The sequence below is a fragment of the Sceloporus occidentalis genome, unplaced genomic scaffold (genome assembly GCF_023333645.1).
Source record: "Sceloporus occidentalis isolate IW3139 unplaced genomic scaffold, rSceOcc1.0.p SCAF_10, whole genome shotgun sequence".
Taxonomy (NCBI): domain Eukaryota; kingdom Metazoa; phylum Chordata; class Lepidosauria; order Squamata; family Phrynosomatidae; genus Sceloporus; species Sceloporus occidentalis.
Genome location: NW_028316990.1, coordinates 20,623,536 through 20,638,664, shown reverse-complemented (window position 1 = coordinate 20,638,664; position 15,129 = coordinate 20,623,536). Strand labels below are relative to the sequence as shown.

The 15,129-nt window shown below is 47.6% G+C and overlaps 2 protein-coding genes across 2 annotated transcripts in view; both read right to left on the bottom strand.

Annotated features, from left to right (window-relative positions):
• GLG1 (golgi glycoprotein 1) overlaps positions 1-4,121 on the bottom strand; it is a 51,428-nt gene extending 47,307 nt beyond the window's left edge. Inside the window, exon 1 of the mRNA XM_089476797.1 lies at positions 3,746-4,121. Within this exon, the coding sequence (XP_089332923.1) occupies positions 3,746-4,102 (357 nt within the window). The 5' untranslated portion in view covers positions 4,103-4,121. The remainder of the gene's footprint in view (positions 1-3,745) is intronic.
• A 1,106-nt stretch (positions 4,122-5,227) lies between these two features.
• On the bottom strand, positions 5,228-14,140 carry RFWD3 (ring finger and WD repeat domain 3). Its single transcript, XM_089540608.1, has 12 exons — positions 13,911-14,140; positions 12,418-12,632; positions 12,163-12,248; positions 11,864-12,064; positions 11,468-11,559; positions 11,192-11,306; positions 9,625-9,853; positions 9,325-9,475; positions 8,925-9,101; positions 8,333-8,547; positions 7,823-8,040; positions 5,228-6,944 (listed from the first exon to the last, which is right to left on the bottom strand). Exons 1-12 carry the CDS (start codon positions 14,120-14,122, stop codon positions 6,801-6,803), a joined length of 2,055 nt encoding a protein of 684 aa, XP_089396734.1. The 5' UTR covers positions 14,123-14,140; the 3' UTR covers positions 5,228-6,800.
• Between the last annotated feature and the right edge of the window lie 989 nt (positions 14,141-15,129).

Below are 15,129 nucleotides of genomic sequence, written 5' to 3'. Positions count from 1 at the left end.
AAGATCACCCAGTGGGTTTTCACACACCTGCGATAAACAGCTCTGCAACTTCTTTTGTGGGCAGGGAGAAAAAAGAGTGTTCAGCTTTAAAAGGGGGCCCTATACTATTATATGCACTAGAATGTAATGGCAGTTTTATCCCATATACTTGATGTGCTTCTACTTGCAGAGGAATAATTAGGCCTTTTGTGGCATTCATATTCCTAAGCTTCCCGCAGAGCGAAGAAGATCTTAGGGTCATTTAGCAGTTGTTGGGTGGAGAGGAGGAGGCTGTTGAATAAATGAGCAGCTTAACACATTAAAAGTCGAGAGATATAAGAGACTTCAATCTCCAGATGAACTATGAATGGTGGAGGACTGAAATCAGAAGGAGCAGAGGGAAGAGGAAAAACAAAAATTGGAGGTAGACAAAAAAAAATCCTGCCTGAACATCAGTAATCAAGAAAAGAAAAGTTGTAGAATAATACAGACATCCCTGCATAGATAAGCTGATTTTCACTGCCTATATGTCTGCAACTGTAAAAGGACCGCCAGATCTTCACAACGCTGTAAGCTTTTGCATATGAATGCAAGTGCCACAGAATGCCTGAGATGTGTGCTCATTATTCCTACGCAAGTAGAACCATAGCAAGTGTGAGATGAAGGTATCATTAAACTCCAGCACACGCAAGAGAAGATTTCTTTTAAGCCAATCACACATTTTTCTCCCGGCCCACAAAAGAAGTTTCGGGAGCCATCCATCCCAGGTCTCTTTTTAATACGGCGACACTCCGTCAAACTCACATGCAAGTGGAATATCAGTTCCCTGGCCATTCAAGCACACAAGTGAAAGACCGGCTGCAAGAAGGCAGAACAGTAAGTTTTGAACAGATCTTGAGATGGCTCTTAAGTTGGCATGCCTGGAAAATTAAGGGTTACAGCGTTAGAGAGGTGCTGCACAGCAGCAAAGAGGCTAGACTTTGACTCAGAAGTCCACTGTTTGCACTTCAGCTCCGGCTTTACAGCCACTCAGCCTCCAACTGATACACTGGATAAAAGTACTGATTTATATGGCAGGGTTGTTCTAAAGAATACAATTCATTAAAGCATCTGAAGCACTTCAGACCTTTGAAAGCACTATACACAAAGGTTAAGAAGGAGGCCACAGTCCAGATGGACATGCCCATCACATCTTGTGTGATTCCTGCTCACAAGGAAGATAGATTTGAAAAGCTGCTATGAAATACGAACTGCACCTCCCATCAGTCACAGTCAGTATAGCTGGGGCAAGGGGAGGTATTGTGTGAATTACAATTCTACAACATCCAAAGGACCAATACCTTCTACATCCTTATATAAAGCTCAGTTGCTAGAACTACATCCCATGCAAACACAAGAGAGAGAGAACTGCCGAGAGCAGTGATGGTCTAGGGACCAGCGTCAGCCAATGGCTTGTGGGCTGGTGAGTTCCCAGGAAAGAAAAGAATAATCATAGCCACAGAACAAATTCTGTACGGTTCCAATGGAAACACTGGTAGTGCAAACATCAGATAGCCTGAGAAGTACTGATTTGGACCAGTGTTACTCAAAGTGGTGCCTTGTGGATTCATTGCCAATTTGCAGCAAGGGGGAAAGACAGTAGTAGCCAGTGGTCCCAATGTGGTACTAGTTTTTGGCCCATGAGGAGAAGAGGAGGAACGGTCCCACATATCAGACAGGCAGAGAAACACTGATTGAGACCAAGGCATAATATAGTCCAGTGGAGGCAGACCACTTGCATGCAAGGATATCGTTGCTGGTCCCTGCTTCTCTCTCCTAAGTTTGCTGGGGTATGGCTATTTGCTGTTGGTGGTGGCGGCGGTGTGCCTTCAAGTCGTATGCCTTATCACTTCAGATTTGATCATTTGAAGATTTGATGAATATGCTCTCTCTAGAAATCTCTCTAGGAATCGCTAGGTCCTCCAGTGCAACTCTGCCAGACGTTGACCAGAGAGTTGTGTTGGAGAAGCTAGAAGTTAGTAGAGAAAACACTTCTCTAGGCATTTGTAGGTCCTCCAGCATGATTCTATGGCCAACTTCAGGCAGATGTCGACCACAGAGTTGCTCTGGAGGACCTGGAGATTCCTAGAGCGGGGTTGTCTTGTGTAAAAATAATTGTGTTGTTGTTTTATTTGCGGCTTCTCCACATTCGCAGAGGTCCTTCAGCCTTAACCCCAGAGAATGCGGAGGAACCACTGAATGCACAACTAAAGCATCCTGAAAAACGGCTGCCTAACCTCTCTGCTTAAAGACCTCTGAAGGAGAGCCCATCATCCCCAGAGGCAGTCTATACCTCTGTCAACCTGTTCTTCATCTTAAGCTCAGTGCAAATTACTCTTCCCTCTGCAGCCACTTAAATGAACCTGTTAAAAGCCCACAAGTATTACCAGCTTGCCTGCATGCAATCATTAATCATTTGCGGCACAGCGCGAAAGAATCAAACAAGACACACTTAATCTGTGGCAACTGCCCTCCTTGTGCCCATGAAGAAGAGCCTCCCTGTGCCACAATGAGCTGCTGCCAAGGCTGAATTATAGGATCAGACTGTCCACTTCTAGAACTGACAAGGCTGACTCACTTGAGACGGAAAAGCGACCAAGCGTGAGCGCACTAACTAAGCGCAATCGCTTCCTTGCAAACCTTTGCCTTTGACCACGCACAACTTCGGAATAGGAAAAGGGTTGCATCCTGATACAGTCATTAGAATCCATATCCTCTAACAGAAACATTTATTCCTCCCACCGCCGGCTTTTAAATATTGTTCACTGAACACAAACTTTGTTCCAAAGTACTGTCCGAAACAGCTGCAGAAATAACCCAGTCTTGACCCCTGGGTCAAGGCTAGGGGATTCTGGGAACTGTAGTCCTGTGAGACGTTTAGCCTTCTCTGTGAGAGAGCTCCATCGCCACAATAAAGGACAAGTCCCAGGATTGTGTAGCACTCAGCCAGGGCTCTTAAAGCGGTCTCAAACTGGGTTATTTCTGCAGTGTGTTTTGGAGCGATGGCTCTAGCGACCAGGGTTCGATTCGGCCATGAATCCCACTGGGTGACCCTGGGAAAGTCACACTCTCTCAGCCTCAGAGGAAGGCAATGGCAAACCTTCTCTGAACAAATCTTGCCAGGAAAACCCCTTAGGGTTGTGTGGCTCAAAGGCACACAACAACAACAGCAAACTCTGGAGTCTCAGCATCCATTACAAACAAGGGCATTAACGTGGATGCTTGTATTACAAGGTCCAATCTCTCTCAGCCTCAGAGGAAGGCCATGGAAAGACCCCGCGAAGACAGTCTGGCCATCGGCAGGAAAGGGACAACAACTGGCTGAAAGAGGCAACTGGCCCAAAAGACGCTCTCATGGGTCGCCATCAGTCAGAACCGGCTTGGAGGCCCAGAACAAGAAGGGCAGCCTCAGGAGCCCCACTCTCTCGGCCTCCTCTGAAGAAGCCTCGCCAAGGAAACTGTGGAAGAGCTGTGCCTCAAGGTCGCCATCAGTCAGAAAGGGGCTAAAAGCACACAACCACAACCACAACCACAAGGGAAGTCAGCGGAGTCACGCTCTCTCGGGCTTCTCTCCTCGGTGGAAGCCAGGCAAGCCCTCCTTCGAAGAAACCTCGCCAAGGAAGCCCCGGAACAGTCAGGAAAGGCCACACTCTCTCAGCCACGAAGCCACCTGGGCCCTCAGAAGGGCGCCTCCTTCTCCCTTCTCCCTTCCCTCCCTCGCTCTCACCTCCCTGACGTCCTGGAGGCACTCGAGGACGGCGAGGTTGTTGGCCCAGGTGTGTTTGGGGCAGACGCGGGACACGTCCTCGCGGCACACCGCCTCCTCCGACAGCTTCCAGCCTCCGCCCGACGAAGACGCGCCGCCGCTTCTGGAGCCCCGACCGGGGCCTACTCCGCCCGGGGGCTGCTGAGGGGGCTGCTGCTGCTGCTGCTGCTGCTGGGCTCCCAAGGCCTGCTGAGGCGGCTGCCCGGGGAACCCCCCTCCTCCTCCGCCTCCGCCTTGCTGGGCCCCTGCCGCCCCGAGGCCCACGAAGACGAGGAAGAGGAGGCGGCGGAGGCCCGGGACACGTCCGCACGCCGCCATCTTGGATGCGACTCCCCGACTCCGACGGGGCCCCGGCCCGGCCTCGCGACGCCTTCAGGCCACGCCTTCCGAGGCCCACTGCGCACGCGCGCCCCGATGGCGCCACGCCCATCGAGGCTCACTGCGCATGCGCGCAGGGAAGCGGGTGACGTCGACGCGCAGGCGAAGAGGCGTGACGTCTTAAGCGGAGCGCCACCTAGGGGCCGCCTCCGCCGCTTTGGAAAATGGCGCCTCCTCCTCCTCCTTTTCCGCCGTCGCCTAGCAACCGCCGGCTCGCCTCAGGAGGCTAGGCTTCGGCTTGGAAAGTTGCTCAATAGCGCCTCTTCTTCTCTTTTACTGCGTCCCGAAACACAAAGCACTATATAATAACACTACATACATCCTGTTGAGCCCTTTTTAAAAACTGCCCTGGCTCAATACTAGGGAATCCTGGGAATTGTAGTTTCCGTGAGACATTTAGCCTTCTCTGTCTATGCACCAATGAACTACAATTCCCAGGATTCCCTAGCACTGAGGCAGACCATTTAATAATAATAATATTACAATACAAAGGGCAATAAATGTAAAGTTGGTCTCAAAACTGGACTATTTCTCAAGTGTTTCGCACCCGCTCCTGCTGTTACTACTACAGTGGTCCCAAACGCTATTCTTTTACCTGAGGGAACGCCTCTCTAGGAACCTCCAGGTCCTCCAGAGCAACTCTATGGCCAACACCTGCCAGAAACCAGCCAGAGAGACATCCTGGAGGAGCTACAAATGCCAAGAGAAGCGTCTTTTTCTAGGCATTCTCCAGCACAACTCTATGGCCAGCTTCTGGTAGTCTCTAGTCCTCCAGAGAGGCTCTATGGTCATCGTCAGGTCAAGTTGCGCTGAAGGACCTGGAGATCCCTAGAGAGAACGTATTAATCAAATCCACAATCAAATCGGCAAAAGCCAAAATGTGGAAAGCTGACTGTTATGATTATGAAAGCTGAATGTACATTCGGCTGGGAGAGGCCCTGACCAGAACCTTAGCCTAAATTTCGGCGTACGTACATTGTCTCTCCACAAAGACCAACAGCATCTCTTTCATGTTTTCTAACCACGCTAAATACCAGACAAACTACGCATCTCAAATACGCTCTGTCAAATGTTCAAAAAATGTCTTTATTTATTATACAGGTGTTTATAATCTCAGAGCGATCCAATTCCAGTAGCAGAGCCAGTTATAATCCTATTTACATCATGTTCCGTATCATGTACTTTAATATAAAGTGACTGGCTGCCTCTTAAAAGCTAGCATGCTGTGCGTTATTACTCTGTGTAGATGTCACAGCAAAAGGGCAACATCTTGCCCTGTAAGCGATGCCTTTCATTTTGGGAGGAAATGCACCTGCCAACATTTATAGAAAGTCAGCTGTTAGCCAACAGTTAAGGACCAGCTCCCTTTCCAGATTCACTGGCCAGAAAGAAGCATCCCAAGACATTGCGGTGCATAAGAGCATTCATTCAACGTTCCTCACTACTTCTGTGTCTGTGAGGAAGGCATTGACAAGAGCCCGACTGTGTCACAGCTCTGCATCTTGCAAGTCTGACACGGTTTTCCCCGACTTGGCGTTATTATTGAAACAGGTCATTGTTCTTTCTGTGTAAAAAATATAGGAGAATGTGGTTATTATACAAAGATAAGAACAGTTCGATAGGAACTGGTAAAGTTTTAGGTACATGGATGAGCCACAGAATTCAACCTTAGGAAAGCTGGTCTGTGGTTTAGTACTGCAACTCATCAGTTCAAGCAGCACCAAAAAAAAGTGCCATTTCCACTCGCTTTAGGTGGAAGTTTTCAAATCGGATCAGGCTGATATCACAGTCTTAATTGTTATCATCTCCGACGAAACAGAAGCATTAAATTATGATACCAAATTCATTCATAGCACAGAAGACATTTGTTCTCTGTAGATTTTAAGCAAAGTTCTGAAATGATGTCAAGTTTGAAGTCCCTGCTCATAAGCCCAACAGTTTGGTCAGTTCTCAGAGAAGGTCCAGGGCACATCTCATAAGCAGCAAGTGGCCAAGACCTAAAGCTAAGATATGTAAAGAAGACTTTGATTTGTCACCCAGCCAGAATTGTGTTTTTCCAGTCAAAATGCAATGTAGCAGCCAGGCATCAGAGTTTGTCACGTCTTTCACCAAGGTCCATCAGGATGAAGAGATGTGTCACAAGCAAAGTCACTTTCGAGATTCCACTTTTCTTATGGGGAGCTGGGCTAGTTCAGAAATGCAAAATGCCTTCTACTCCGTGCTTGACACCAACTCGAGGAGCACTGCCCCATGCCAATAATCTCCATCCATTTTCAGCAACCACCAATAGTAATTTTCCAGGAAATCACCATGACAGGCAAATCGCTTCTCAAGTTCCATACATTCCCCAGACCAATAAATCTAGGAAAGCAGATGATCCATTAAAAGATATAAGCATATTGCTCTTAAGAGCATGGAGCAACAACTGTCTGTATACGATGCTAGACAGGGAATGCTAAGAAACAAGAATAAGGAGTTGGGGGAAGTTACCCTGAGCTGCATGGATTTGCTTGTACAACAGTGCTTGTCGATTCCACTCCCATCTTAGGCAGCTACCAACCAGCTAGCAGCAAAGCTGGCTTGTGAGATATTGGCTCTCTTCAGAGATCAGCTCCTGAGGGTCGCATGCACCAAGCGGTCATTGCCACTTGTAGACTTTCACCATCTTCTCTGTCAAGGTAGCGAGGAAGCTGTTGCGATTCACCTCATAATGGCAAACGTCTAAGACAGGTAGGTCAGCTGGGAGCTTCTGCAACAAGGAGCCACTCCCGGCATCCCAGAGCTGCAGGGCAAATAGAAAGAGGTCACTGGACATCTTGCCGAGTAAAATATGGCTCTGTAGCTGCAGCACTGCAGAGGGGGAAATTTAGCAAGGAAACATGCCACAGTTTTAAAAGCAATGGCTGTGCCTGACACAGCAGCATGTCCCTCTTCCATTTCCATCTCCAGCAAGTCTACCACAACAAGGTTTTTTTTAAAAAAATTCACAACAAGCAAGCAAATAAACTAATTATGGGAAAATACATGTGAAATGTAACTTATGTTCAAGGAGGAGGAACGACCAGAAGTAGTAGCACAGATTCCTTCAGTGTTGTTCCACGAGGGAAATGAGGAAGGTTAGCAGGGAAGTTCCATTCCTACCTCCTTGCCATGCTGTGAAAGCAGCACTACATTAGCCCCGAGGAAACAACTGAGGCATACAGATCCATGCTATTGCAAGTCTGGTCAGATTGTAGAGTAGCAGAGTCAGGTGATTTGCTCAGTTTAATGGTGACAAAAAAATAACTTCATTGGCAGGGAAGTAGATTCACGTATGAGCTTCAGTTCAGATACAGGAAACAAACCTCTCAGCTGAGATTATGCTCAAAGGCACCATGCTTTCCAATTCTGTGTTTGTCTGATTGAACCATCTGGATCTAGTTTGGGGCTCTAGTGAAGATCAGTGCCTGCTCTCTCCTGAGAGATGGTGTGTTCAGGAGTACAGGGACTGAAGCTCTTTTTCCATGGACACTTCAGCACTAAGGTCAACTTAGGACAGGGAAAATGACTAAACTGCTCTCCACATGCATATGCACACCCCACTTCTAGCATTGTAGTGTACAAAAACAGGAGCTGCCTTGATTGCCTTATTCTTATAGCAATAAGGAAAAAACCCAGTACCATGGCTGAATTTGATGCTTCATCCCCAGCACAAACGAGAATGCTGCCATCGTCTTCTGGACTCTGGAAGATGGCATTTTTTGTCAGGAGTTTGCATGTTGGACCTGCAGTGAGAGTCTGAACTGGACGACAGGAACAGACAACATCATCGGCCCCCTCTGTCAGCTGAGTAGAGGTCAGCTCCATCACCACACACCTCAAGCAGTTGTGGTTTCTATCTGTGGGATTAAGGGAATGAGGTGAAGATAGCTGATACACAGGCCTCGGCACAGGAAGTGTTAACAGCACACAACACTGTACTCAGGGTTACATCCTCCCTGGGTTTCCAAAACATCTATTGCTTTTTAACCATGGGTCATTGCAAATGCAACGGAATGCAATAACATGTTCACTGACATAAGCAAACATTAAAAAAAGAAGAGATTGTAAGAACTGTTTACAATCTCTCACTAGTGTCAATGATTATGCAGATTACTCAGGGATTTAGTAAAAGCCCAAGCAGCAACTTACTGGGCCTGAATGTTGCAAGGCAGTGTCGCGTGATGGCCTCTGTCTGAAGGTCAATGCAACCTCCAGGCTCCAGGAGAAGGTGGTGAGGCCGGTAGGAGTTGCTGGTTTTCTGTTCCCAAAAGCAAGCCCCTTCCAGCGTCCCAGACACTAGCCCACCATAGGGCAGTGAGGCAGAGGCCATTCGAGGCAAGTAAGACAAAGACACCACAGGACACCTGGGCAGGAGAGAGGGAGAAACAACAACCAGTGCTGTCAGACCATTCCAGTACTCATGAACAAGGATGTATTTCAAGAGCTGGGAAATTTAACACACTCACCTCTGTTTAAACAGAGTGGACAACTAACTGAGGTTGGGGACTGTGTTGTCTGTCACAGGGGTCCCTAGAAGGTGTACCACTCTGTTAATCCTCCCTGCCAAATACTAATACCCACAGAGGGTATGGAAGCATATTCATCACAGCTCTGGTTACAATTATTCTACCTTAGGCTGATGAGAAGCTTTTTTTAAGAAGAGAAAGCGTGCTGGAACTTTGTCATTTAACTATGGCATATCCTGTGTTCTCAATTTAATCTGATGAGGCTGCAGTTTTACCTAGACTTCTGTGGAGCAAGCTCCTGGACATGAGAGCTTGTGTCTCGCAAATCATACACCAAGACAGAACCATTGACCAATCCAGCATAGACATAGTTGGTGTCATCAAGGCACCAGCAGCAACTCCATATGGGGCGACCAGTATTATACGTCTGCACAACCGTGTTGGTTGTCAAGCTGAGGGGAGAGCAAAGCAGCATTAGTATCCCCATCTGGGATTTTGGCATGCTTTCCCTTGGCCCACAAAACCCAACATTTCCCCAGTTCTGAGGATAAGATTAGAGCTCAAGCTGTTCTGAAGAAAGAAAGAGTTCTTACCAAAAACACCTTATCCCAATTCCTGAGCTATTGGGGTGGAATGGGATGGGGAGTCAACCTCTGTCTCATTCTCTGCACTCACCTTGTGAGTCTGAGGGTATGGTCCAGTGCAGCAGATAGGAGCAAGCCATCTGCACGGTTGCTGAAGGCCAGGCCCCGGATCTGCTTGCTGTGAATAGGGACATACTGGCTGCTCTTCAAGTTGACAGCACTCATCATCTTGATCCCACAGCCTGATACAAAGCAAAAGATGAGATGGAAGACATTCTGTGACACTGTGGAAATCCAACTATTCAATATTTATCTTCTACCCTGACCAAGCCAACAAAATAACCTGTTTTCATCTCCAGAATTCAAGGACTTGCCAGAGTTTCCAACTCACCAGGAATGAGGGTGTTTTGTGGAGAGGGCTGAGACACCACAAGGCAGCTTAAAGGGTCACAGTATGCCATAACCCGGCAGCTGCCCACTTGAGACACCAGAAAAGCTCTCTCAAAATGGTACTTGTGCTGGCCCTGGCTGGAAGAAAGGCAACCCGGGAAGCAAGAGCGAGAGTTGCTGGGCTGCTGAGAGGAACCCGTGTTGTGCCGGGCCATCAGGGTCTTCAGCTCCTGCAAAACGGAAAGCTGGAGATGAGAGGGACACAGCAAAGGCATCTGTGGGGTCCAGCACACTGGATACTTCCACAGGCAGGACACCTTTAAAAGTCAGGACTTATTCAGCCACAGGACTCGACAGCTCATTGCTATACTTCAGCTGAAAGCATCTTTGCAAACTCACTGTCACACTGTCATTGAACCTGCTGACATTCTTCACTTTATAGTGTTTCTCTGGCTGAGTTTCTTCACTCATGTCCACTGTGAAATCTACCTTTTGTTCCTTCCTGTGTTGGGCAAGAGATGTGCAATTCCCTTCACACAGGATGGAGGCTGGTACAGAGAAGTGTTCTTTCAGAGAGCTGCTTCTGGAGACTGTTTGGGGGGAGTCTGGGAATGCCTTGTATGGAACTGACATTCACCATACAGCTACCATGGAGCAGAGACAGGAAAAGACAGGGATACTGTGATATTCATTCTATGCAGCTCCACATATCCACCAGCCTCACCTTTTTAACTTAAAACTACTGCTATTTTAGAAGGCTGCCAAGTGGAAGTCATAATTCTGACTCCATGGCTAGGATGTCCTCTAATTGTGCTCCTCCTATACCTGTCTGAAACAGAACGTAAAACGTGACATGCTGGATTAGACAAAATGCTTATCTAGTCCAGCATTCTTGTTCACACAGGCCACTGGTTATCTACAGGAGAACAGCAGGACACACATCAATCATGCTCCCTAGCAACTGACATTGCCTCTGGCACGAGAGGGAATACCCAGACACAGACCCACAACTAGCACGTTTTCATCTATCGCTTTGAGTAAAATGGTGCAGAAGCATGGGAGGGAGAATTCTGGTTGCACTAAGACAGAAAATAAAACACCCCTGCTTTATATGCAAGGCACTTAACTGACTGCTCAGCACAGCCACACCTTTACGTTAGATAAGACTGCATTACATGGCTCCGGTCCTATGTTTATTCAGAGTTAAGCTCTATTGTTTCCAGGAGGGCTTATTCTGAAGTAAATACACAGTGGATTACAGCTTAATTCTATAATCTTTTTTGCAGCTAACTTCTCTTCCAATCTCGCAAAATTCAGGGAGGAAACATGAGCAGTTCAAGGCAGTATCTGGAATCTGCAAACTAGAGTGAACCCAATCAGAAAAACTATGGCTAAAGAAAAATATGAATCCAGTCTAAATCCATTTAGTGTAGTACTGTAGCCCCAAACTGAAAATATGTTTGACTTACAATTTCTAGCAAGATCAAGGAATGAAACCATATACTTTTCTGGGAAGGCGATGAATGACCATTAGAAAGTCCTGCTTGATGCACTGTGGCTAAACCTACCTGAACTTGTTGGCGAAGTTTACTGCACTCATCTGTCAAGACCTGCAGCTGGAGGCGACTCTGTGCCGATTCCAACTCTGCTTTCCTTCTAAGCATTTGTTCTTTTTCTAAAGAACTGTAGAGAGACAGTAGAACAGACTCCGTCTCCAAAGGCTCAGATTCTGCTACCTTAAGGAAGCTCATCAGGCAGTCCCTGCCCCTCTGCCTTACCTCCCACAATGGAAGGTATGCACATGTCTCCATGCCACCAGTTAGGATGAGTTTGAGAGTACGTACCTCTTCATGTGCTCCTGTTCAATAGTGTCTAATGCTTTCAAAGTACGGGCATAAAGGACAACAATGTCCGAACGCTTGGCTTTCTTATTGCACTAGGGAGAGGAAAAAGTGGAACAATGTGATAGTTTTCCCCTTTCAAGGTCCAGCATTCATCACAGATTAAATATATTTTATCAGGAGTGCATATGATAAGATCCCAAGTCCTCAATCTTTTATGCAGGTGAAACATTCCCGTACAAAAGGGATCTCTGAAACAAGCCTGGAATTGTAGTTCCATCAAGCAAATGGCCCTCTGAATCCCACCCATCCCTCCAAACCACCCATAAACTGAATCCCTCTTCACTGCAAGGCCAATTTTTCAGAGAGACAGTTCCTGACAAGGCACACAACCTTTACCTGTGGGCACTTCCCAGGCTGCCCCTTCAGCCACCTCTGAATGCAGCTGTAGCCAAAGAGATGCCCACAGCGCAGGGCAGAGAGACGGTGCTCCCCAGCATTTGTCCACTCTTCAAAGCAAATGGCACAGGTATCACCACTCTCTTCCTCCTCCAAGCAAAGCGGGGGCCCAGCCAGATTGGTTCTTTTTACTGGAGTCGTCTGAAAAAAAGAGAATAGTGCAGAGATGTCAAGGAAAGCACAGCATAAATTACTCAAATCCGTTGAAACTCACTCTAAAACCCCACAGGTTTTCCCACCTTCTTCTGCTGGGCAGTGGTACCTCCAGGGTCAGGATGCTCTTCTGGCTCCCCAGAGCCTTCTCCCGACGGCGCTGAACCAGAGACTGCAGAGGAGAAACAAAAGAATTCACTCACAGAACCTCCCCTTGCAGCACCTTTGAGACTAACTGTGCAAAGGAAGTTGTAGTATGTGTAAAGTTATAGCATGTCACTGCAGCGTTTGCCATTTCTGAGGGCGGAAGCTCACTTAAAAGACGTAGAGCCAACACAAACCTCTCAAGACGGCTGGCTCCAGGCCCTCTTCAGGGGCTCCCTCTGGCTCTTCTTCATCCTCTTCCACTTCAGTGGAGCTGCTGCTGTCGCTTTCAGAGTCGCTCAGGACCACGGTCTCGTCCGAACTGTTCCCGCCGCGAGCTGCCAGGACGTTTGATGATGCGGCCGCTTGGGTCCGGCTGAGCTGGAAGTAACTATCCAGTGGTACCGTGGCCCTGAAAACACAAAGCGTAGATGTTCGTTAGCTTGATGTGAAAGAGGTGGCAGCAGCAAGGTGCTGGTTATGACCCTTAAAGCCCTCCATGGCTTGGGTCCAACTATGGGATCGCCTCCTTCGCTATAATGTGCCCCATGCGCTCAGGTCCTCTGGGAGGAATCTGTTGCAACCTATAAAGACCAAAGGACCTTTTCTTCAACCGCTCCTGGAGGAGATCCATCATGTGCCTCGTTTGGGTTTTTTAATCATTTATTAATTTAATTGTACATTATCATTGTTGCTGGTTAGTTGAAATAGGAGTTTAAGGGGACTGTGCTGTTTTATCTCATATATATTTTACACTGATATCGTTATTGACGTGTTTTGTGATTGTAACCCGCCTTGATCCTTTGGGAGAGGTGGCCTATAAGTAAACTTATTATTACTATTACTATTATTATAATGACCAGTTTGGAGAGCTTTTAAAAAGGCTGTCAAGACGGATCTCTTCTGATAGGCCTTTCTTGTGTAGCAGACCTGGCCACCGTTGCATTGACTCTGTTTGCCGGTCTCTAGTTATTTTAACGGGTTGTTTTAATGTTTAGATGTGTTTAATTGATTTTTTGGGGGGGAATAACTGAGGTTAATGTTGTATTGTATGCATTTTTATTGTAAGCTGCCTTGAACCCAATAATAATAATAATAATAATAATAAGCCCGCCTTTCCCTGCGGATCGAGGTGGAAATAGCAAGACATAGTAAAATACGTCATGCAGTAAATTATAACGTATTGCAACGGAAAGGCTGGGCAAAAATAAAAGTTATATTATTATTATTATTAATAATAATTGATTTATTCTTATTATTCTTATTTATCGCACGTTTCTAAACCGCACAGTCTTTAGCATTTAGCGAAGGAGTCTCTATTCGCTGTTCTAAGGCCCAAAAGGCACTGCGAAAATCATCCACTGCGCTGAGTGCCAGGGAATCCTGGGAGCTGTAGTTTCCTATGGCGCCAGGAAAGGCTGGACATCTCGCAAAAACTACAGTTCCCAGGGTTCCCCAGCACTGATTCCCGCCTCGTCGAGGCGATGCTGCCTTCTGTGCCGCCGTGGCTCCAACAACCTGCAAGCGAAGGAGGCTTAAAACGTGCTTCACAAGCACCTGAGCCACTTCTGCTTCTCCACGTCGGATCCTGGGATCTGTAGTTCTGCGAGGCACCGAGCCTTCCCTCTCAGAGAACTACAAATCCCAGGGTTCCACAGTGCGGGCGCCGCGGCCGTTGAAGCCGCCTCACCTGGCTCTGGCCGCCCGCTGCCCGTTGTTGCCGCCGCCGCCTCCTCGGGCTCCCTGAGGGCCCCTCTGCGGCCTCCTCCGCGCCCTGGGCGGCCCCCTCCTTGGCTCCGTCCCCGCGGCCGAGGCAGAGCGGGCAGCGGCAGGCCCAGCCCCGGAGCCCGAGGCGCCTTCCTCGGCCGCAGGGACGTCAACGTCCATCGCCTCCTGAGCCATTTTGCCTTTCTTCCCTCAAGCGCCCCGCCGCCGCTCTCGCCCCGCCTACCGACCTCATTGGCCGCCCCGACGCCACGCCTCGCCCCCCATTGGCCGAGGAGAAATTTTCCTCCTTCCTATTGGTCAGTCTCTCTGTCAGTTTTTTTCCTCGAGGAAAGGGGCGTAACCCGAGTGACAGGAAAAGGTGAGGCGGAGCCGTTGTGGACGCGCATGCGCACTAAAGCGCACGTAGACTAAAGATATAGAGGTGCAAAAAAGCCGAGGTTCAAAGAGTCTAAAGATGCCTTCGCACATAGACTAAGGTAGTAGAGTGATAACCAGAGTTGATAATTCCGGGTGACATTCACCTTATTCTTACACTGCATTAACAACAACAACAACAACAACAACCACAACCACAACCACAACAACAACAACAACAACAACAATAATAATAATAATAATAATAATAATAATAATGATGATGATGATGATGCTCTAACTGCCTGGATCAATGATAGGGAATTCTGGGAACTGTACTTTTGTTAGACATTGAGCCTTCTCTGTCACAGAGAGCACTGGGGCCACAGTAAACTACAGTTCCCAGGATTCCTCAGTGGTCTCAAACTGGATGATTTCTGCAGTGTGTTTCTGGACCTTTGTCTTTTTTAACTCCTCAAATCTGTGCAATATCTGCCTTTGTTGCTTCAACAACTTTTGTTGTTGTTAACTGCCCTCAAGTTGGCTGGAGAATGAGGCAGTGTGGTGTAATGGTCTGAGCTACAACTAGGGCTTATTTATTTATTTGGAGTATAGTATTTGTACCTTGCTCTTCAGTCACAGAAGCTCTCAGAGCGGCTTACAAATTGTGAATGGGACAGAATTCCAATTCTGAAAACAATAGAAAAGTAAACTCATGCTCCAAATGGAGTGCATTTTGGGATTCCTCCTGGACAGAAGGCTGAAAAGTAGGACATACCCTGGGAAAGGAGGACGTGTCTGTCACCTTGAGCTAAAAGCACAGAAGT